The 21,420-nt window shown below is 40.0% G+C and overlaps 4 protein-coding genes across 4 annotated transcripts; all 4 read left to right on the top strand.

Annotated features, from left to right (window-relative positions):
- Positions 1 to 1,907: 1,907 nt before the first annotated feature.
- On the top strand, positions 1,908 to 3,815 carry LOC131315739 (phloretin 4'-O-glucosyltransferase-like). Its single transcript, XM_058344935.1, has one exon. It carries the CDS (start codon positions 2,134 to 2,136, stop codon positions 3,481 to 3,483), a length of 1,350 nt encoding a protein of 449 aa, XP_058200918.1. The 5' UTR covers positions 1,908 to 2,133; the 3' UTR covers positions 3,484 to 3,815.
- A 684-nt stretch (positions 3,816 to 4,499) lies between these two features.
- On the top strand, positions 4,500 to 6,373 carry LOC131315738 (crocetin glucosyltransferase, chloroplastic-like). The gene is made up of 2 exons (XM_058344934.1): positions 4,500 to 4,738; positions 4,789 to 6,373. The coding sequence occupies exons 1-2, from the start codon at positions 4,647 to 4,649 to the stop codon at positions 6,230 to 6,232; spliced, it is 1,536 nt and encodes a 511-aa protein (XP_058200917.1). The 5' UTR covers positions 4,500 to 4,646; the 3' UTR covers positions 6,233 to 6,373.
- A 6,643-nt stretch (positions 6,374 to 13,016) lies between these two features.
- On the top strand, positions 13,017 to 14,459 carry LOC131317111 (crocetin glucosyltransferase, chloroplastic-like). Its single transcript, XM_058346685.1, has one exon. The coding sequence runs from the start codon at positions 13,059 to 13,061 to the stop codon at positions 14,457 to 14,459; it is 1,401 nt and encodes a 466-aa protein (XP_058202668.1). The 5' UTR covers positions 13,017 to 13,058.
- A 5,442-nt stretch (positions 14,460 to 19,901) lies between these two features.
- Positions 19,902 to 20,429, top strand: LOC131317110 (uncharacterized). Its single transcript, XM_058346684.1, has 2 exons — positions 19,902 to 20,046; positions 20,101 to 20,429. Exons 1-2 carry the CDS (start codon positions 19,902 to 19,904, stop codon positions 20,427 to 20,429), a joined length of 474 nt encoding a protein of 157 aa, XP_058202667.1.
- Positions 20,430 to 21,420: the final 991 nt, after the last annotated feature.

Raw genomic sequence — 21,420 nt, 5'->3', positions numbered from 1 at the left:
GTTTAGTTTTTTAAATGCATTATGTGTTTGTAATTTAAATTTTTTTCCAATTTTAATGTGTGCTTTTTCATTTTCCTACTTTAGGCCCAAGCTGGTAATATGTTATCAAAAGTGACATTGGACCAACATGCACGTTGAAAACAAGAAAGAAAAACAAAGCATTGTACAATTGGGCCAAAGATTGCTAGGAAATTGTGAGCGTTTTGGCAAATCATGGGTATTTTCTAGCTTTCCTTTGGTAGCATCATGCAAATTTTCTAGCTTTCTTTTGATAGCTTCATGAGTGATCCAATGCACAACTATGTTTTTCTATACATAGTTCACACTTCGCATGAATTTGTGAGAGATAGAAATTCTCATGATTGTAATATTCTTTAGGTTCTTAAAGTCATAGCATTGAGCAACCCCTCTAGAAAGTAGTAGTATTAAGGGAATGATATTATTCAATTTTCCAATTGCTCACGTTCAAAGGATTAATCTTGAAGAAAGCATGACAGAAAGAGGGTGTGTTCTTTATTTTCGTTACATATTACAGAATTCATAGTCAGCAAGGGTGGCCAACAATTTTGTCGCTAGCACTTCAATTGAGAGCCTATCTACGAGGCCTAGGAATTCACCAACTTCAGACAACGATGAGCTTATATGTATACGGAGTTCTATTTATATCCCAGTCACTATTTTTTCTCCATAGAAGGACTAATGTTTTATAAAGAAGATTGGTGTTCACTTTTCTTATGTCAGACAACAATCGCTCTCTTCATTACCTCATTTAATTCTCTTTTTTACTCCTATATGTTTCAGTAGACATTCCATTGGGAGTTGTCTTTGAAATTGGTAAATGTGATATTTTTTGAAAAACAAATTTGGATAGAACTGCAGTTTTTTGGTTGGAGAGACCAATGGTAAGGAAGGATAAGTGTAAGCCGGGTTTGGATGGCATGTGTTGCATTGTGCTTTAGGCGCAGGCTATTACTAGCATCAAAGAATGGGGATTGGAGTGAATCTACAAAAAAGTACTTTGAATGTTCTAGCTAGAACCTCCCACCAAAAAGAAAATAATGAGGATTTTCATATGCTATCTATTTGATCGTTTTATTCTGATATTATTTTTGTTTGTTCATCTTTTGCCGAACAAACAAACAAATGGAATTGACTTGGTTAATTGCTGGTTGCCTGGAATTCGATCAGAAATCTCATTTGATTCTACATTCTATATTTGGTTCAAAGCAATAAGAAATTATATTCATTTGTTGTTGTAAACTTTAATATTTTTCTTAAATACAATTTACATTCTATATTTGGTTCATGAGCAATAAGAAATTATATTCATTTGTTGTTGTAAATTTTAATATTTTTCTTAAATACAATTACCTTAATATAAACTCTTGAACCTTATATGAAAAAAAGACTTTTCAGAGAGGACAGCTTTCTTGGCGGGGGAGGTCAACGGTAAAAAAGGTTAATTCCTTTTAATTGTGTTTTAAACGCGTTGCGCCGTGCCTTTAGGCACGGGCAATTACTAGTTAATTATAACACTCACTTTTATTCAAATGCACTTCATTACTTCAAATAAAATTACAAACTTTTTTTTTTTTTTTTGCTCCGACATTCTTCACTTCAGGATCTGTAAGAAAATATTTTTTTTTACTAACAAAAATAAAAAGAAAATTCATTAAAGTAGAAATCGTCAAAATCAATTCTCGATCATCCAAAATTGGAATGTTATTATCACATCATTCTTTTCATTGTTCTTCTTTTTTATTTTTTTTCATTTAAAAAAATTACTACCTGTAAACTTGTCTCGAAAGAGAAAAAAATGCACTAAAAAATGAATGGATATTATTTGTACATAGATATCCCAATACGGATACAAAAATGTTTCTCATTGTTTCTGAACCCATCCATGTCCGAATATAAATAACAAAAAAGATAATAAGCTCAACGGAAGTGAATTTGAATCGTCCAAATGTATTTTCGACGGTTCAGATTTATCTTTGTAAAAAAAATTTACGGAAAACTAAGTAAATAAGTTTTTCTCATTAACAAAAAATGTGAAATTTACTTTCTAAAATCCTGTTATAAATCTTTCAGCATCCATCTTCCACCTCCCATAAACAACAAAACCCGCAAACCATGAGCAACCACCACCACTTCCTCCTCCTCTGCTACCCCGGCCAAGGCCACCTCAACCCCACTCTAGAACTAGCCAAGAAACTCACACGCGCCGCCGGACACGTCACCCTAGCCACCACCGTCCACTTCCTCCGCCGCACCACCGCCCTCCCCGCCATCGACAAGCTCTCCTACGCCACCTTCTCCAACGGCTACGACGACGGGCCCGACCCCACCGCAGACCTGGCCGTCGTTATGTCCGAATCCAAGCGCGCGGGGTCCCAAACCCTCGCCCAACTCCTCGCCTCCCTCTCCGCCGAAGGCCGCCCCGTGACCTTCCTCATCTACGCCGTCCTCTTACCCTGGGCCGCCGCGGTGGCGCGTGAGTTCCACCTCCCCTCCGCTTTTCTCTCGATCCAGTCCGCAACCACGTTTGCCATATACCACAGGTACTTCAACACCCATGACGGCCTCTACCCTGACAAAACCACCCCTCAAATGTCCATCAAATTACCTGGATTGCCACTGTTTTCACCCAATGAAGTACCTTCCTTCCTCTTACCAGACAGTCCGTTCGCTTCTGTGGTCCCCACTTTCCAAGAACACATTCAAACCCTAGAAACAGACCCCAACCCATTAATCCTCGTAAACACGTTCGATGAACTAGAACAAGACTCGATCAGAGCCGTTGATCACATGACCGTGATCCCCATTGGACCGTTAGTTCCATCCGATCATAACCCTGGTCAGATCAATCTGTTTGAGCTGGGCACTGATTGTACCCAGTGGTTGGATTCAAAACCAGAGAAATCAGTGGTTTACGTATCGTTTGGTAGCATGGCAGTGTTGCAAAAGAAGCAAATTGAAGAGATTTTTCACGGGTTAGTGAAAAGTCAACGGCCATTTTTGTGGGTCATTCGAAAAACAGAGTATGAGGGGGAAACAAGGGATTTGATTGAAGCAGAGCTGAATGAAAATGATGGGTTGATCGTGCCGTGGTGTTCGCAACTGGAGGTGCTGAGGAACGGGTCAGTTGGGTGTTTCTTGACGCACTGTGGGTGGAACTCGGTGCTAGAGAGTTTAGTGACGGGCGTGCCGGTGGTGGGGTGTCCGCAGTTGTCAGATCAGATGACGAATGCGAAGATGGTGGAGGAGGTGTGGGGGAACGGGGTGAGGGCGGTGGTGAACGGGGAAGGGGTGGTGGAGGGAGAGGAGGTGGAGAGGTGTTTGGAGGTGGTGATGGGGGGAGGGGAGAGAGGGGAGGAGATTAGGAGGAGGAGTTTGGAGTGGAAAGGGCTGGGAAAGGGTAGTGTTGTGGAGGGTGGTTCTTCGCACAAAAATTTGGAACAGTTTTTGGAAAGGTTAGAGTGAATCTAGAGAAAATCAAGGGGTATCGAATTTGATTGTAGAAACTGATCGAGATATTTATGTTCAGATACAGATGTATTTTATATGACGTTTGAAATCAATATGCATCGGGTGAGACTAATGTTCGTGGAAGTGTTACACTTTATCATCGATCAATTAGCGAAATGCAAATGACCATCTTCATCTATGGTGGATGTCTGTAGAAAAACGTAATAAAATTGGTATCAAGAATGTGCTATGAATGTACTCAATACTGGTCGTCATATATGCTTTGGAATTCGATAATGTAGTGGGTTCTAGATATGTTTGAAAAGAGATTAAATTATTTGCATCAACAGTGTAAACATTTGTTTCTTCCAAATCAATTACATTGAGACATGAATACTGTTTTGACGACGTGAGGCAATGCAATTGATTTTGAAAAAACAAATACTTACGCTGCCGATGTATAAAATTTATTCTCGTTTGAAAAAACTGCTAATTGCATGTGAGAGAACCAAACAATATGGGAAAATAACGGCCCAGGACGTGTTTTGATAATTAATACCCGCCAAGGACATACTAAGAACATTTGAGAACATTTGTTAATGCTGAAAATGTCATTGGAAGGTATTAATTATCAAACACGTCCTTGGCCGTCATTTTCCCAAACAATATTGTTACGCTGTAGGACTCCTCTGTACCAGGCTTAACAATATGCATCTTGAGCCTACACGGCCCATCTAAAAACATTAAAAAAAAAAAAAAAATTGGCCCAAATATGACATGCATGTTATGAGTTCAAATGGGTCTTTCTTCCGATTTTAATTGAGCCTCCACTAGCGGATTGTGAGGTTGGCTGGTCACCAAGAATAGTTGGTGTACGAATAAACTTGCTCACGCGCTATATTATCAAAAAGTGGACATGAATGTGCACAAAGAGTTGTTCGGTGAAGTTTTTTCGTAGTTTAATTAGTTTTTTCATACAATTAATAAACCAAAACGTGTAGTGTCAAAAAAATTTCTTCTACAAGTCTATCCACACAATCATGTCATTTTAGAACAAGTCATGGCGTGCAAAAACTATTCTCCTAAATTAGGAGTCATTTTCATAAATACTTGGAAAATGCCCACTGGAACTCAACGACAGTCACGACCAAACAAGACTAGTGTTTCTTCCAACAATAATGCTCGGTAGCATTATTGTTCTTCCAATTCGTCACTTCAAACGTCATAGTGCCAAAATCCTCGTCCTCATATACAAACCTTTACCCACAAAGACAAACTGTGCCCACTTTCATTTCCTTCAATACTGCTAGATCGAGTAGGAAAACTCCACTCAAAACCTCCCCACGCGCCGCCGTCAGTGATGGCAAAGCCCCACTTCATAATCGTGACTCTTCCCGCACAAGGCCACCTCAACCCCTGTCTTCAACTCGCCAAGCGTCTCATTCAGATGCATGTGCAAGTCACCTTTCTTATCAGCGTCCATGCTGAACGTCGAATTTCGAGAAACGACTTTCAAACCCCTGACGGCTTCAAGTTCGCCACCTATTCCGATGGCTACGATGAGGGGTTTAAACCCGGATCCGATAGTAATCACTTCTATTCTGAAACTAGAAGTAGCAGCTCCCGAAGGCTAAGAGAAATCATCGCGACTAGCAGGGAAGAAGGTTGTCCAGTCACGTGCTTGATCTACAATTTCCTCCTCCCTTGGGCAGCAAAGGTGGCACGTGATTGTCAAGTCTGCTCGTCCGTTCTATGGATTCAACCAGCTATGGTATTGGATATCTACCATTATTATTTCAATGGTTATAAGGATGTCATAATGGAAAATTACAAAGACCCTTCATGGTCTATAGAATTACCTGGGTTGCCACTGCTCCATGCTTGTGACCTCCCCTCTTTGTTATTTCCTTCAACCTCTAACAGCGCCTACCATCTCGCATTGGCATTATTCGAAGAGCTGATAGAGGATCTAAATGATTCAAAGGCTCAAATCCTTGTTAACACATTCGATGCATTAGAGCCCGAGACCTTGAACGTCATAGAGAAGTATAACTGTATTGCAATTGGACCCTTAATTCCATCAGCTTTCTTGGGCAGAAAAGATCCCTTAGACACTTCATTGGTATGTGACCTCTTTCAGAAAACAACCGACTATACCGAATGGCTAAACGGGAAACCCAAATCGTCAGTGGTTTACGTGTCGTTTGGAAGCCTTGTGATTCTTCCAAAACCACAAATGGAAGAGATTGCCCGCGGTCTGTTGGAAACCCATCAGCCATTTTTATGGGTGATAAGAGCTCAGGAAAACGGAGAAGAAGAAAACCAAGAAGATAGGCTAAGTTGCATGGAAGAGCTAGAACAACAAGGGAAGATAGTGCCTTGGTGTTCCCAATTGGAAATCCTGTCACACCCTTCCTTGGGATGTTTCGTGACGCACTGTGGGTGGAGCTCTACGTTGGAGAGCTTGTCTTCTGGGATTCCAGTCGTGGCGTTTCCTCACTTGTCGGATCAAACGACGAATGCAAAGATGATGGCAGATGTGTGGAAGATTGGTGTGAGAGTCAGGGCAGATGAAGAAGGTATAGTTAGGAGTGATGAGGTTAAGAGGTGTATAGAGATGGTCATGAGGGGTGAGGAGAGAGAGGAAGAAATGAGGAGAAATGCTAAGAAATGGAAGGATTTGGCGAGAGAAGCTGGGAAGGAAGGTGGATCTTCCGATGAGAATCTCAAAGCTTTTGTTGGGGAGGTTGGAGGAGACAATTAGATCGAAGTACTATTGTCTTCTTGTTTCTTTAAGTTGTCAATAATTTAACTTTTAATTTTTTTTCCGGTTATGAGTTTCAAGGTTGTATCCCATTTCACTAGATGAGTACGAGTATTTATGAATTGTGCATTATTTTGTCTATCCCAGTTAAGCAATAACCTATTACGTAGAGAAAAGTTATTTTGTTGATCACACAATTACACAAGATATTGTATGATCAAAATGCAATTTTAAGAAGCATGCGAGAGAATTAAAGTTCATATTTCGAAATAAAAATGAGCTAGGAACATATTTTTCAGAAATGGGAAACAATTAATTAATTATCTTAGTGTCGGAAAATTTTAAAAAATGTGTACTATATGCCTTGATGTACAGTCCAATACCACATGTAAATTGTTGAAATATGGTAAGCTTGATTCCTAGCTAAGGAAAAAAGATAGTGGAGGATGGCAGAAACTTGGAATTGGATTAAAGAAAAATGTGGATATATCCCATCAGCTTTTGAAGACAAGTGAGCAGCCAAGATTGACTTTGTTTACATGTGTGGAATTAAAGGCTGGGAAGAAAATGTCTCCAAAGCATGAACTTGGAATAGTGATATTCTACGCCTATAATTGGATATTTCTCGTGGGTATTCTTAAAATTACGTTCTGAACACATTGAGCGGCTCGGATATTATCGAAATTCAATCAGAAAAGAAGAGTTCACATTTTAAGAGGTCCTCATTTGAAACTTTTACTATATATATATGCTTTGGCAATGGATAGATATAGAGAGTAGCAAAAGAGAGAGTACTGTGGACGTGGGAGCAACCCCGAGATGGGAGTTCTCCCATCCCCCATAAGCTATGTATTTGTGTTTTGTTGTAAATCAATATATAAGAGTTTGTTTAGTAAGCGAGTTCGTGTGCTTCCACTTTCAACAGTCACCAGATAATTCACCTTGTAGAACTTGACAGTATCAAAATTTGACTGATGAGTGTAATTTGGTAGAAATTACTTGAAGTGTCTCTCGTACATTAATTTGGTGACTTTCTGTTTTCTTGTCTTGGTAAGTCAAACTCATGTAAGAAAGAGGAAAGAGAAGTGTAAAGAGAAAAATTAAATAACAAAAATAAAGTACGAGAAAACAAAAGCAAACAGCTTCTCTAGCGAGGATCAAACCACATTAGATTCGGCCTGTCAATGGACCAGATCCGATCCGGATCTGGATCCGAATCCTATAATGTCAATCCGAAATCCGATAATCCGAATCCGGTAATTCAAATACGGATCGGATCGGATTAAATCCGTTATCAATCCGAATCCGAACTTTATTTTTTTAATATTTTAAAATTTTTTTAAAAAAACAATAAATTTTTAATTTTGAAAAAAAAAATGTTTAAGAAGTTGTATTTTTATTTTAATTTTTTTTAATTTTTTTTCGGAAAAATTTTTTTTTTTTGCTAAAATTTTTGAAGTAAAAAAAATTTTCAGATAGGATTCGGATCGGATCCGGATTACTATTATCGGATTCGAATCTTATCGGATCCGGATCGGATCGATTTGGGTCTTATCGGATCCGGATCGAATTCCGATCTGTTGGATCCGGATCGGATTCGGATCTGTTGGATCCGGATCGGATCCGACCCATTTACAGATCTGCATTAGATCATATACTAAAACCAGAGATGACAAATGCGTTGTATGTTTTTTTTTTTATTGGTAATGCATTTATTAAGGAAAACTTAACAAAAGGCCGGTATATCAAGTTGAGGAAGAGAAAAGGAAAATCCAACCAAGATTGAATAAAAATAAAAAACACCTGCAGGGACGAATGGGTTATATGTCACACATTTCTACTTGGATCCATCTCAAAAAAGACCTGTCTTATTCCCACCTTTACTGAAGCAGAGCTAAATGAAAATGACGGTTTGATCATGCCGTGGTGTTCGCAACTGGAGGGGCTGAGGAACGGGCCAGTTGGTTGTTTTTTGACGCACTGCGGGTGGATCTCGGTGCTGGAGAGTTCAGTGGCGGGCAGGCCGGTGGTGGGGTGTCCATAGTTTTCCGACCAGACGACAAATGCCAAGATGGTGGAGGAGGTGTGGAGGAATGGGGTAATGGCGGGTGAACGGGGAAGGGGTGGTGGAGAGGGAAGAGGTGGGGAGGTGTTTGGAGGTGGTGATGGGGGAGGAGTGAGAGGGGAGGGGATTAGGAGTTTTAAGTATGAGAGAAGAAATATTGAATTTGACTATTGAAACTATACAATGAGGCCTCTATTTATACAAGAGAAATGAGCCTAATTATGGAAAGAAAATCATACTGATTAACTATGGAATAAAATCATCCTAATTACAATCAAATCACAATCTCAAGATCACCATTTGATCGCGATATTATTTTTTATATGCATTTATTCTAACATTCCCCATCAAACTCAAGTAGGTCTACCAACTTGAATTGAAAAAGCCAAGAGAAACTAGGAATATCCAAGCAAAAAGAAACCAGGAGTCGCCACGCCACGCCAAACCAAACTCAAGTAGGTCTACCAACTTGAGTTTGAAAGAAAAGAAACGAAGAAGCCATGAATCGAAAAGCCACGAGCGCGCATGGAGGAGATTGACAAAGTAACTAAGTGCCCGACGGACGGCAGTGAGGCTTAGGCCGCCCGCTAGGAGCGAAAATCCACAATGCCTAGATCTTATAGCTCTGATATCATATTAAATACAGAAATGATATAGGTACCGACGGCTGGGGAGAGAAATCGTACCGACTGGCCGCGCCAGGCCGTCTCCGGCCACCGGACGGCCGATCCGAGCCGTCCAAAAAATTTTAAAAAAAAATTCGAGGGGCCGGGCGCGGGAATCAACGGCATCCGAGGTGTGTAGGGTGCTTGATCTGAGCACCATTTGTTCGTGTATATACACGAAAAAGGTGTACTCGGATTAAGCACCCTACACACCTCAAATGCCGTTGATTCTCATTTACGGCCCCTCGGTTTTTGTTTTTAGAATTTTTGGACGGCTCGGATCGACTGTCCGGTGGCCGGAGACGGCCCGGCACGGCCAGTCGGTACTCATAGCAGTACTCTATTAAATATGAGAGAAGAAATATTGAATTCGATTATTGAAACCATACAATGAGACCTCTATATATACAAGAGGAGAGAGCCTAACTATGAAAAGAAAATCATACTGATTAACTATGGAATAAAATCATCCTAATTACAATCAAATCACAATCTCAAAACCACGATTTGATCGCGATATTATTTTGTACATGCATTTATTCTAACAAGGAGGAAGTGTTTGGAGTGGAAAGGGTTGGGAAAGGGTGCTGTTGTGGAGGGTGGTTCTTCACACAAAAAATTGGAACAGTTTTCGGAAACGTTAGGGTAGGTTAAGAGAGAATGGAGGGTATCGAGTTTGATGGTAGAAATTGATCGAGATATATACGTTCATATACAGATGTGTTTACAATTACTTGATGTTTGCATTCGGTATGCATCGTGTGAGACTCATGTACGTCGAATGTAATATATGTCTGTTGAAATGTTCTTAATTGTCCAATTTTCAAATGCATAGGTTTATGTGGACGCGTTGAATTAATTTTTAAATTTTTATAGCATTAGTTACACCTCGATCATCGTGGTTGAACACTTTTTTTTTGGTAAGTCGGGGTTGAACACTTGAATTACATTAGAATCATTTTTTGGTAAGAAGAGTAACTCCACGCCTAACCCATACACATGTTGCCTCTTCTACATAACTTCATTCGAATGAACAAGAAGCCCCCATATTTTTTCGTAACGCGCAAATTGGTTTAGGACATACACCCTGCATCGCCAAAAAAAAATGGTTATAAGACGAGATGTTTCGTGGGCCCATACCAAGTGGTGTGATGGGCCAAAACCCACATGGTGGTTCGTTCAGCCCAAATGGGTGTATGTTTTTTCTACTCTTATCCTCCTACCACTTTTTACAAGTTCTACAAGTTCGATAGAAAAAGCTGTTCAAAATGAAACTTGATAAGCGAAATAAATTTATTCTTTCTGGAATTTGATTTAAAAAGTGAGAAATTTCTGTCTTTGAAAAATCATCCATGGAAGCCCGTAAATGAAATACATGCAGTTTCGAATATCGATCGTTGATTAATTTTGGTTGAAGTAGCTTGATCCTCCATTCCATTTTTCTAGTCAGGAAAGAAAGCTTTTAGATTGGTAATGAGATCAAGAGTATGCTTAACTTGCCTTGCCGGTATTGCTTCGTTCTCTCGTCTTTTAGTTGGCCTGTCGTTCCCGGTTGGAGGTATTGTTGGTTCCTCTGATTTCGTTTAACGGCTAGGGTCCCTTCGAGTTCGGTGGACCGGTTGGCATTGGCTCCCGCCGTGGCCGTCGTTGGGCAGCCCGGTTCTAGCCTAACGACTTGGTGTAGCTTCTGCGACAAATTGGGCTTGCTCTGGTTTCGGGCTTCTCTCTCGTGGGTGGCATGTGGAGGCATGGTGGTTGTCAGTGGTGTTTTTCCGGCGGCAGTGGTGGCTCTATCTGAGGCGAGCGGTGGCGGCTTCTAGGATTAGGTTTTGAGTTTCTTTTGGGTTGGGCTTACATTGCTGTATCTTGACTTTTGGCCTTTTGGTTTTGTGTTTATTTGCTTTATATGGGCACTTTTGGCCCTTAGGTGTTGTATAGGGTTTCGTCCCTTTACTGTGTTTCCAACTTTTGGTTGGAAACTTTCGCTCTTTTCCCAAATAAATTGCTTCGCCGTTCAAAAAAAAGAGTATGCTTAACTTATTTGCGAGTTACTTTTTTGAACTAATAGTTAATACGATTACTCCTTTCTTTTTTGTCAATCGATAGAAGAGATCATTTTACATCAGAAATAAAGTACATAGTCTAAACCCGAGACACTTCATTGATTGTGAGAATCTACGAGACAACTAGGCTCAACAAACAATTTCAAAGGAAGAACACCCACACGCAATAATACATCATTACTCTTTTCTTCACACAGAAAAAGTGATTGGCACACCACATAAAAGTTACACGAGACCAAGCTCTTTTTCCTTTTTACTAAAGAAAATGGTGAAACATGCACATTGAGGACAAACACATAACTTGTTTCACTCCAGAGATTTAAACCCAAACATTGAACGAGAAACTCTAAATGCTGGTTTATTAAATAATCACTTAGTAGTTAGTTCGTAGGGCTAAACGTGCTTATACCTTCTCCTTTTCATTTTTTTTAACAGTATTCATACAATTAATTTACGAGAACGTGTAGTGTCGAAAGTATATCCTTGTACAAGCTATCCACATATTGTCATTTTGGCAAGTCTTGCTGTGCATAAACAATAGTACTCAATTATGAGGGAGGGTTTTCGATGGTCGAGAGTGTCTGGACCAGCTTACGCGCGCATCTTGAGTTATCACCTCCTTAGTTTGGTCAAAGGAAAGTTATCCACACTAAATCTATAGGATTCACAATAAACTACCTTCTTGCGACCTGACCCCAAATATAGAACTCTAGTCAACTATGTTTCCAACCCAAACCAATCTAACCTTGAGCTACTCAAATTAGGAGTCAATTTCATAAATACTTGGATGTTGTACAATTCCTCAAACTTCACACACACACGAAATGCCCACTTGAACACACACTACTAGAAAAATTAAAATTGGTGATGAAAAAGTGGCGACGGAATTTAATTTCGTCACTAAATGAGTATATTTGGCGACGAAAAAATAAATTCGTCACTATTTTGATAACTTCCGTGACGAAATAATTTCATCATCAATTATACTTGTTTAGCGACGAAAAAAATATTTTCGTCACCAAAGGTACCCATTTGGTGACGAAATACATTTTTTGTTGTCGAAAGCTTAAAAAATGTGACGAAATTATTTTTCGTCGCCAAAGATAATTAATCATTTGGTGACAAAAAATATATTTCGTCACCAAATGCTTAACTTTGGTGACGAAATTATTTTTCGTCATCATTTTAACGCTTTCAGCGACGAAAAGTATATTTCGTCGTCAAATGGGCACCTTTCGTGACGAAATTTATGAATTGTGCTTTGTCACTAAATGTATTTCGGACGTAACTCTTTACTAAAAACTCCGATTGAGATAATTCAAATTAGGTTTGAACAATAACTCAATTGCCTAAAACTTTCATGTTTATCAAATTTGCTAATTTTAATGTTTAAAGGTTCAAAATTACATTCGAAATATATTTTCATGTTAAACATATGTGTTATATATTAGATATTTCAAATGTTTACTGAAAAGTGTGTGTGGTGCAGTTGGTTGGAACTTGCGCAAAAAACTCAATGAACTCGGGTTCAAAACCCAGCAGGAGCAAGAAAGAATGAATTTTTTTCCCATATGAAAACATTTTTTGCAACGAAAAGTTTGGTCACCGATGTGTCACATTGGTGACGAATTTTTTCGTTGCTAAAAGGAATAATTGATGACAAAAAATTTCGTCATCAAAAGGCACTATAGGTGAGAAAAATAGATTTCGTCACTAGGTAGGAATCCTCGACAACCTTTAGTCGACAAATTTTTTTTCGTCACCTATATTATTTGTGATGAAAAATATACAATTTGTGACGATTTTCATTCGTCACTCAATTGAATTTTTCTTGTGGTGACAACGACAAACATAATGAAACAAGACTATTTTTTCTTCCAATTCGTCACTTCAAACGTCATAGTGTCAAAATCCTTGTCCTTATATACAAACCTATACCCACAAAGACAAACTATGCCCACTTTCATTTCCTTCAATACTACTAGATCGAGTAGGAAAACTACTCAAAACAACCCCACGCTCCGCCGTCGGTGATGGCAAAGCCCCACTTCATAATCGTGACTCTTCCCACGCAAGGCCACCTCAACCCCTGTCTTCAACTCGCCAAGCGTCTCATTCGGATGGATGTGCAAGTCACCTTTGTTATCAGCGTGCATGCTCAACGTCGAATTTCAAGAAACGACTTTCAAATTCCTGATGGCTTCAAGTTCGCCACCTATTCTGATGGCTACGATGAGGGGTTTAAACCCGGATTCGATAGGAATCACTTCTTTTCCGAAACTAGAAGTTGCAGCTCCCGAAGGCTAAGAGAGATCATCGCGACTAGCATTGAAGAAGGTTGTCCAGTTACGTGCTTGATCTACAATTTCCTCCTCCCTTGGGCAGCAAAGGTGGCACGTGATTGTCACGTGTGCTCGTCCGTTCTATGGATTCAGCCAGCTATGGTATTGGATATCTACCACTATTATTTCAATGGTTATAAGGATGTCATAATGGAAAATTACAAAGACCCTTCATGGTCTATAGAATTACCTGGGTTGCCACTGCTCCATGCTGGTGACCTACCCTCTTTGTTATTTCCTTCAACCTCAAACGGCGCCTACCATAGCTCATTCGCATTAATCGAAGAGCTGATAGAGGAACTAAATGATTCAAAGGTTCAAATCCTTGTTAACACATTCGATGCATTAGAGCCCGAGGCCTTGAAAGTCATAGAGAAGTATAACTGTATTGCAATTGGACCCTTAATTCCATCAGCTTTCTTGGGCAATCCCTTAGACAATTCATTGGTATGTGACCTCTTTCAGAAAACAACCGACTATACCGAATGGCTAAACGGGAAACCCAAATCGTCAGTGGTTTACGTGTCGTTTGGAAGCTTTGTGATTCTTCAAAAACCACAAATGGAAGAGATTGCCCGTGGTTTGTTGGAAACCCATCAGCCATTTTTATGGGTGATACGAGCTCAAGAAAACGGAGAAGAAGAAAACCAAGAAGATAGGCTAAGTTGCATGGAAGAACTAGAACAACAAGGGAAGATAGTGCCTTGGTGTTCCCAATTGGAAATCCTGTCACACCCTTCCTTGGGATGTTTCGTGACGCACTGTGGGTGGAGCTCTACCTTAGAGAGCTTGGCTTATGGGATTCCAGTCGTGGCGTTTCCTCACTTGTCGGATCAAACGACGAATGCGAAGATGATGGCGGATGTGTGGAAGATTGGTGTGAGAGTCAGGGCAGATGAAGAAGGAATTGTTAGGAGTGATGAGGTTAAGAGGTGTATAGAGATGGTCATGAGGCCACGTCAGGAGCGAGGGGAAGAAATGAGGAGAAATGCTAAGAAATGGAAGGATTTGGCTCGAGAAGCTGGGAAGGAAGGTGGATCTTCCGAGGAGAATCTCAAAGCTTTTGTTGGAGAGGTTGGAGGAGACAATTAGATCAAGGAACTTTTGTAACGACCCTGAATTTTGGTCAATAAAAATTTCGTTAAATATTTGAATTTTATTTGAATTACTTATTTTCTCTTGAGTTGCTATATGATTACTTGTTAATTTTCGTCGTAGTTAAAATTTTGCTCTCGACTAGAAATCCAACGTGACCAATTTAGTTAATTTCCAACCGACTGCTTGGAGGAACCGAGCAACCAACTTACCTAGTTACTAGTTGGACCTTTTGAACCTTTTGCCTTTACCCATTGGTCCATAATGGTTAGGAAAATCTTTATTCATTGGACAATAGGCTTCCTATTTAAATATTTTGGTAAAGTACAAGATATAGTATTTTAGTGGTTTATAAAAACTTGTGCAAAGTACATTTATTCCTTGTTTATTGGGGATTCTCCCACCCCTCCATTATCCATTGGTTAATAACCACAAGGGTAATTTTTGTCCATTGGATAATAAACTTTTTATTATAGAAAGTACATGTAGTCTTTTCAAAATTTTATTTTAATAAAAGGTACTTGTACTCTTTTGTCCAATGGTTATTAACCGCAAGGGAAACTATTATCCATTGGGTAATAACCGTTAGAGAAGTTAGTGACCATTGGATAATAGAGACTTTTGACCAAATAAAGTACCGATGTGACTAGGGAACCTTCCAATAAAGTTGATTTGACTTGTACTTTATTATTATTTTAATAGGGAGAATCCTAGTCTTTTTATTTAATTGGGGTACTTGGTACCACACCTATATTTAATATAGGGCTTTTGTCACATGCTTAAAAGTACTCCTTGATTATTTTACTATAAAAGTTCCCTAGTTATTATTGTCCATTGGATAATAAAAGTTAGGGTATTTATTATCCATTGGGTAAAAGAGTTATTCTTTTAACTAGTCATTTTTTTCCTTATTGCCCATGTGATAAAGTACCCATATTTTATCAATGTAGCCTTTAAGCCTAATATTCTCCTAAGTACCTTTTTATTATTTTGTATTGGGATTTTGTACCCAATTGAATTAATTTATTGGGGAGTTGATCTTCCTAGAGTACATTAGTACACTAGTTTATTTATTTATTGGAAACATGTGTTTAATTAAGATTCTTACTTGATTTTGTAAATCTTGTACTTTGTACCTTTCTTATTCTTTCTTCATTTATATATATATGTGTGTGTGTGTGTGTGTGTGTGTGTGTGTGTGTGTGTAGTGTACAAGGGAGAGAGAGAGAGAGAGAGGGAGAGAGAGAGAGGGAGAGAGAGAGAGAGAGAGAGAGAGAGAGAGAGAGAGAGATTGCCGAGAGAGAGAGGAGAGAGGCCGAGAGAGAGAGATAGGAGAGAGAGAGGGAGAGATTTGATTGTACTTCCATGATCCTTCCTTGATCTTTCTCCATCCTTGGAGAATCTTTTCCCTAACCAAACTTAACTCTCCATTTGTACTTCCATATTTCTTTTTTTGACCAAATCTTGTACCATTGTCTCCTTCTTTCCAAACAAATCTCCCAAAGATCAATCCTTGGTACAATCTAGCCATGCAAGCCTACCATTTAGCCTAACCTAGCCATGCAAACCTAGGGTTTAGCCTTTGATCTTCCATAAGTGCATGCCATGTGTCAAAATTTGAGGTAGAGAGAGAGAGGGGGGGCCGGCCATGAGAGGGAGGGAGAGCCCAAGAGTTTTGCCTATAAATAGCAAGCCATCCCATGCCATTCAACTCACACCTTCACCTAGCAACTTCTCTCTCTAGAAAAATTGTGTTCTTTCTTTGTTCTTTCTTTAGTTCTTACTTTGTTTTTGAGTAGTTCTTGAGTTCTTCAAGAAACTCGACCTAGGCCGCCGCTAGACCGCCACTCAACCACCCTCTCGATCCGAAAGTAGTAGTAGTAATAGTCAAGTAGAAGTTTCGAGAGAAACCTTTCTCTTTCGAAGCTACCGGAGACCACCGTAGGAAGTTACTCCGCCGGACCACCGACGTACTTTCCGTAGCCGACCTACCGCCAAGAAGTAAGGTAGAATACCTCTACTCACTTCCGTAAGTATAAGTAGGATCTCTTTGTCTTCCAACCCAAGTATAAAGTAGGTTATCTTTATTTACGTACTTATCGTTTGATTAGAAGTATTCGTATTTTGATCTTTAAGATAGTTATGAGTATGCGTATATGATTGCTTGTATTACTTGTGGTATGTGATAAAGCATAAGTGATTTCACTCCAAAGACGTCCGTACATGTGGCGTTGTGCTTTGAATAAAGCATAAGTGATACACTCCAAAGGCGTCCGTATATGTGGCGTTATGCTATAAGTAGTGATTGAGCGTGTTAAAGTAATATAGAATTGAATGATCTTGTTAGAAAGATTCATGTCCTACCGCGGAGTCTTTGAATGTAAATGAGACACGAGAACCGAGAAAGTAAAAACATGACACCTAGGGTGTGGTTAATTAAAAGAAATGTTTTCCGAGGAAGGAAATATTTTGAAACAACATAATGACCTGTTTTGGGTGGCATTATGTTAGTTGTGTGCGTGCGTAAAAGAAACATTTGAAAAGGTTGAAATGTTTTGGAAACCGCGATGTGGCCGGACGTGGTAGCCCATTGTGTGGTGTGTGTTTTGTGTGTGTTCCAATGGGATCCGGGAAAAACGGAACCATTGTGAGGTTGTGTGCCAATGGGAACCCGGCGCGGCGGAACCATTGTGAGGATACTCGGGAACCCGACGCGGCGGAACCAAGGTTGGGTGTGTAGCTTGGTTATCCGCGGTACGGAGCCAATGCAAATATTTTTGTGTGCCAATGGGAACCCGGCGCGGCGGAACCATTGTGAGGATACTTGGGAACCCGGCGCGGCGGAACCAAGGTTGGGTGTGTAGCTTGGTTATCCGCGGTACGGAGCCAATGCAAATGATTTAAAAAAGGTTGGGTGTGTAGCTTGGTTATCCGCGGTACGGAGCCAATGCAAATGATTTTAAAAGATTGGGTGTGTAAACAAATGATTTTGAAAGATTGTTTTGTAAGTAAAAATGTTGACACGGTCTACGACGAGTCGCGTAGGAGAAATACGAAACTCTTGGACACCAACGATAGATGATTAATGAATTTGGATGTGTCATTGATTAAACTGTGTATATACTTATCATGTGGAAATTGATGTTGTATTATAGTTTTGTTTATAAGTTATGGGTTAGCGGGTATGGGATTACTCTGCTGAGCTTTGTAGCTCACGGTGTTGCCTTTTTGGTGACCCTGACATATTATATCGGTGGCGACGCTGGCATAATGTGTCAGACTTTGTAGATGATCAGGGTAAACAGATCACCGTGGAGGCTTTTGGAGCTGAGGAGCTGGCTAGGATGGAGAAGAAGGAGGAGCTGTAGTTAGGAACCGTAGAACCCCCTTCATTTTTGTAAATATTGAACTCTTGTAGGAGTTTTGTTGTAATAACGAGCCAGACTCCATTTGATTTTATGAATAAAATGGTCTTTTAACGTACCCAAAATTCAGGGCGTTACAGATTTTATCAATAAAATTGTCTTCTTAACGTACCCAAAATTCGGGGCGTTACAACTTGGTATCAAAGCTTTAGGTTCAAAACCTCGGCCATGGGTAGAATGGGTAGAACCACGAGATAGTTTGACCATTGCACAAACGTAAATTGAGTTTAAGTTTACCGTCCCAAATTGGGTGGAATTCTGTCAAAATAATCTTCGGATTGAAGCAAGGCGCGGAAATTGGCAGTACCGCTGAGCTGGGAATTCCCGAACAATTGGATGATGACCTAAGACAAGAGTTGATTGTGGAACTTAGAAACTCGAAAGTTTTCTTAGTATTAGCAAAACCTTGTCCTAAAATTTTCCTAATTGAGGTTGACACTTTTTCTTGTAGATGAAACGTCTGGTTGATCTTTTAGCCGAAGCCTATCAACCCAGAAATACCATAGAAATCTTGACAGCCCAAAAGTTGGAGGATCCTGCCTTTATTGCCGCAGTACTTAAGGAAAAGAGAGATTTCCAAAGAGTGCAGCAGAATACCACTATTCCCGTTGAAAAGGACCCCTGGTTTTCAGAAATGTTTCCGATCATGTTTGCTTACCATGAGTATTTCGGTGTCTTACCCCCGATGGAGAACTTTGAGGTTGAAGAGGAAGAAGTCGATGGTGATAAGGACGCCAATGAGGTGACCGAGAAGGAAAATCTGTTAGGTGAAGAGAATCTCGAGGAGGACGAGGCCCTAGAAGATCAGTAAAGGCCAAGTAGATTGCTTAGGCGTGCATAGAATAAAACTAGTAATCGTTGTAATCCTTCGGGATATAGGATGATAAGGATTAGGACCGTCTTAGCTTGTAGTAGGAAATCCTGTTCTAATCTATTTGTTTTATAGTAGAACTCTATGCTTTTGATTGTATCTTTCTGCTTATCTATGGAGAATTTTGTTTATGTTGTATGATGTTTTTACCTATGAAAAATCAGCTTTATTTTTAAAGAGTACCGTTGCATACTATTTGTTAAGCTGCTTTTGACTTTTGAAAGATAGACCATTTGCAAAAAGAAAAATTGTTTTTCGATTTTCCCTCGTAGATCGTTAATACGTGCCGCGGATTAGGATACGATAATGGAGAATCCTTTCACGCAAACCCCGACCTAACCCAGTCATGCAAGCGTTCATAGCTGCCTTGAACGCCAACCGCCAAAACCAAAACCACGACGATGGATCCATGACCCAAACCCGAGCGATGAACGAGTTCTGCAAACGTCGACCTCCGACCTTTCATGGAGACACCAATCCTATCGTAGACGAGATGTGGCTGAATGAGGTCAAGATGATCCTCAGCACCTTCGGAGTTACCCAGGACGGAGATCGTGTGGCTTTGGCCATGAACCAGTTGAAGGGAGCATAGCTATTAGTCTAGTGTGTTGAGAGAGCAAAATTAGGAGTAGCCGACCTGCGCCTAGCTTGCGACCCTCTAGTGATCGATATGGCGGATTTCGAAGTAATCCTGAGGATGAACCGGCGATCTGCACGTCAAGCGATCGTAGACTGCCATCAGAAGAATGGTGACAGCTTATACCCTAGAAGGGACTCGATTCCTTTTAAGGGGGATAGACGGATAGCGAGTTCAGCGACGAAAAGATCGAGGTAGCAGAATCCACAACTTGGTATCAGATGGAAGAACCAACTATTTGGATGGCTCGCTAGTCTTCAATTGGAGGAAGCCAATAGAATGGAAGTGGGATTTCCACCCATCGTGTACGAGTATGCCGATGTTTTCCCTGAAGAACTTCCTGGCTTATCGCCTTAAGGAGAAATAGACTTCTCTATAGAACTTCAGCCAGGAACGGCACCAATTTCTATGGCGCCATACCAAAAGGCCCCTGCGGAACTAAGGGAGATCAAGACCCAATTGCAAGAGCTATTGGATTAAGGGCCTATCAAGCCGAGTACGTTACCATGGGAAGCACCGACATCGTTCGAGAAGAAGGAGGAGGAACACTTCGACTATATAGGGAGCTAAATCAAGTCACCATCAAGAACCGGTATCCATTGCCAAGGCTCGATGACTTATCAGGAGAAGCACGAAGGACACTTTCGGATGGTACTACGAGTACTCTGAGATAGCTAACTTTATGCCAAGACAAGTTCTGGCTAGAAGTGGTTAAGTTCTTGGGGCACGTGGTATCCAAGGATGGAATCGAGGTCAAAGCAATACTGGATTGGAAGCAGCCGCTAGAAGTCGACGCTGCCAATGTTTTATTTTCCCGAGACTGCAAAGGTTCTTTCAATGCCTTTGCAAATACTGAAGAGTATCGTAGGGCTTGCTTACTGATGTCCAATGAAGAGCTTATGCCTTACGATTATAAAGGATGGACCCATTGTTTCCTACTTTTGGAAATAGATTTAATATCGAGGAGCATGAGGGTTCAACAAAGATGTATTAGGAATGCTTGTGGAATGCTAGTTCGCATGACGATTTGGTAGAAGTTCTGTATTTAGCGTTGGTATTTACGGTGGAGACCTTACCAAAGGCGTACGACGAGGCAAGCTGTTCAACGGCAGAAGCAACTTCAACCCCATCTCGTTAAGCAAGTAATGAGGCTTAATTCGATTGATGGTGGCCTACTCCAATTTTTAAGGGGGATAGCCGATGATTTCGAGACCGGTCTAGCGAACTAGTCTAATCTGTAGTCGCGCGCCAATTTCGGGGACGAAATTGTTTTAAGGGGGATAGATTGTAACGACCTTGAATTTTAGTCAATAAAAATTTCGTTAAATATTTGAATTTTATTTGAATTACTTATTTTCTCTTGAGTTGCTATATGATTACTTGTTAATTTTCGTCGTAGTTAAAATTTTGCTCTCGACTAGAAATCCAACGTGACCAATTTAGTTAATTTCCAACCGACTGCTTGGAGGAACCGAGCAACCAACTTACCTAGTTACTAGTTGGACCTTTTGAACCTTTTGCCTTTACCCATTGGTCCATAATGGTTAGAAAAATCTTTATTCATTGGACAATAGGCTTCCTATTTAAATATTTTGGTAAAGTACAAGATATAGTATTTTAGTGGTTTATAAAAACTTGTGCAAAGTACATTTATTCCTTGTTTATTGGGGATTCTCCCACCCCTCCATTATCCATTGGTTAATAACCACAAGGGTAATTTTTGTCCATTGGATAATAAACTTTTTATTATAAAAAGTACATGTAGTCTTTTCAAAATTTTATTTTAATAAAAGGTACTTGTACTCTTTTGTCCAATGGTTATTAACCGCAAGGGAAACTATTATCCATTGGGTAATAACCGTTAGAGAAGTTAGTGACCATTGGATAATAGAGACTTTTGACCAAATAAAGTACCGATGTGACTAGAGAACCTTCCAATAAAGTTGATTTGACTTGTACTTTATTATTATTTTAATAGGGAGAATCCTAGTCTTTTTATTTAATTGGGGTACTTGGTACCACACC

Source organism: Rhododendron vialii, chromosome 2a, assembly GCF_030253575.1.
Source record: "Rhododendron vialii isolate Sample 1 chromosome 2a, ASM3025357v1".
Taxonomy (NCBI): domain Eukaryota; kingdom Viridiplantae; phylum Streptophyta; class Magnoliopsida; order Ericales; family Ericaceae; genus Rhododendron; species Rhododendron vialii.
Note: the sequence above shows the minus strand (reverse complement) of the source record. Positions and strands in the feature narration are given on the sequence as shown.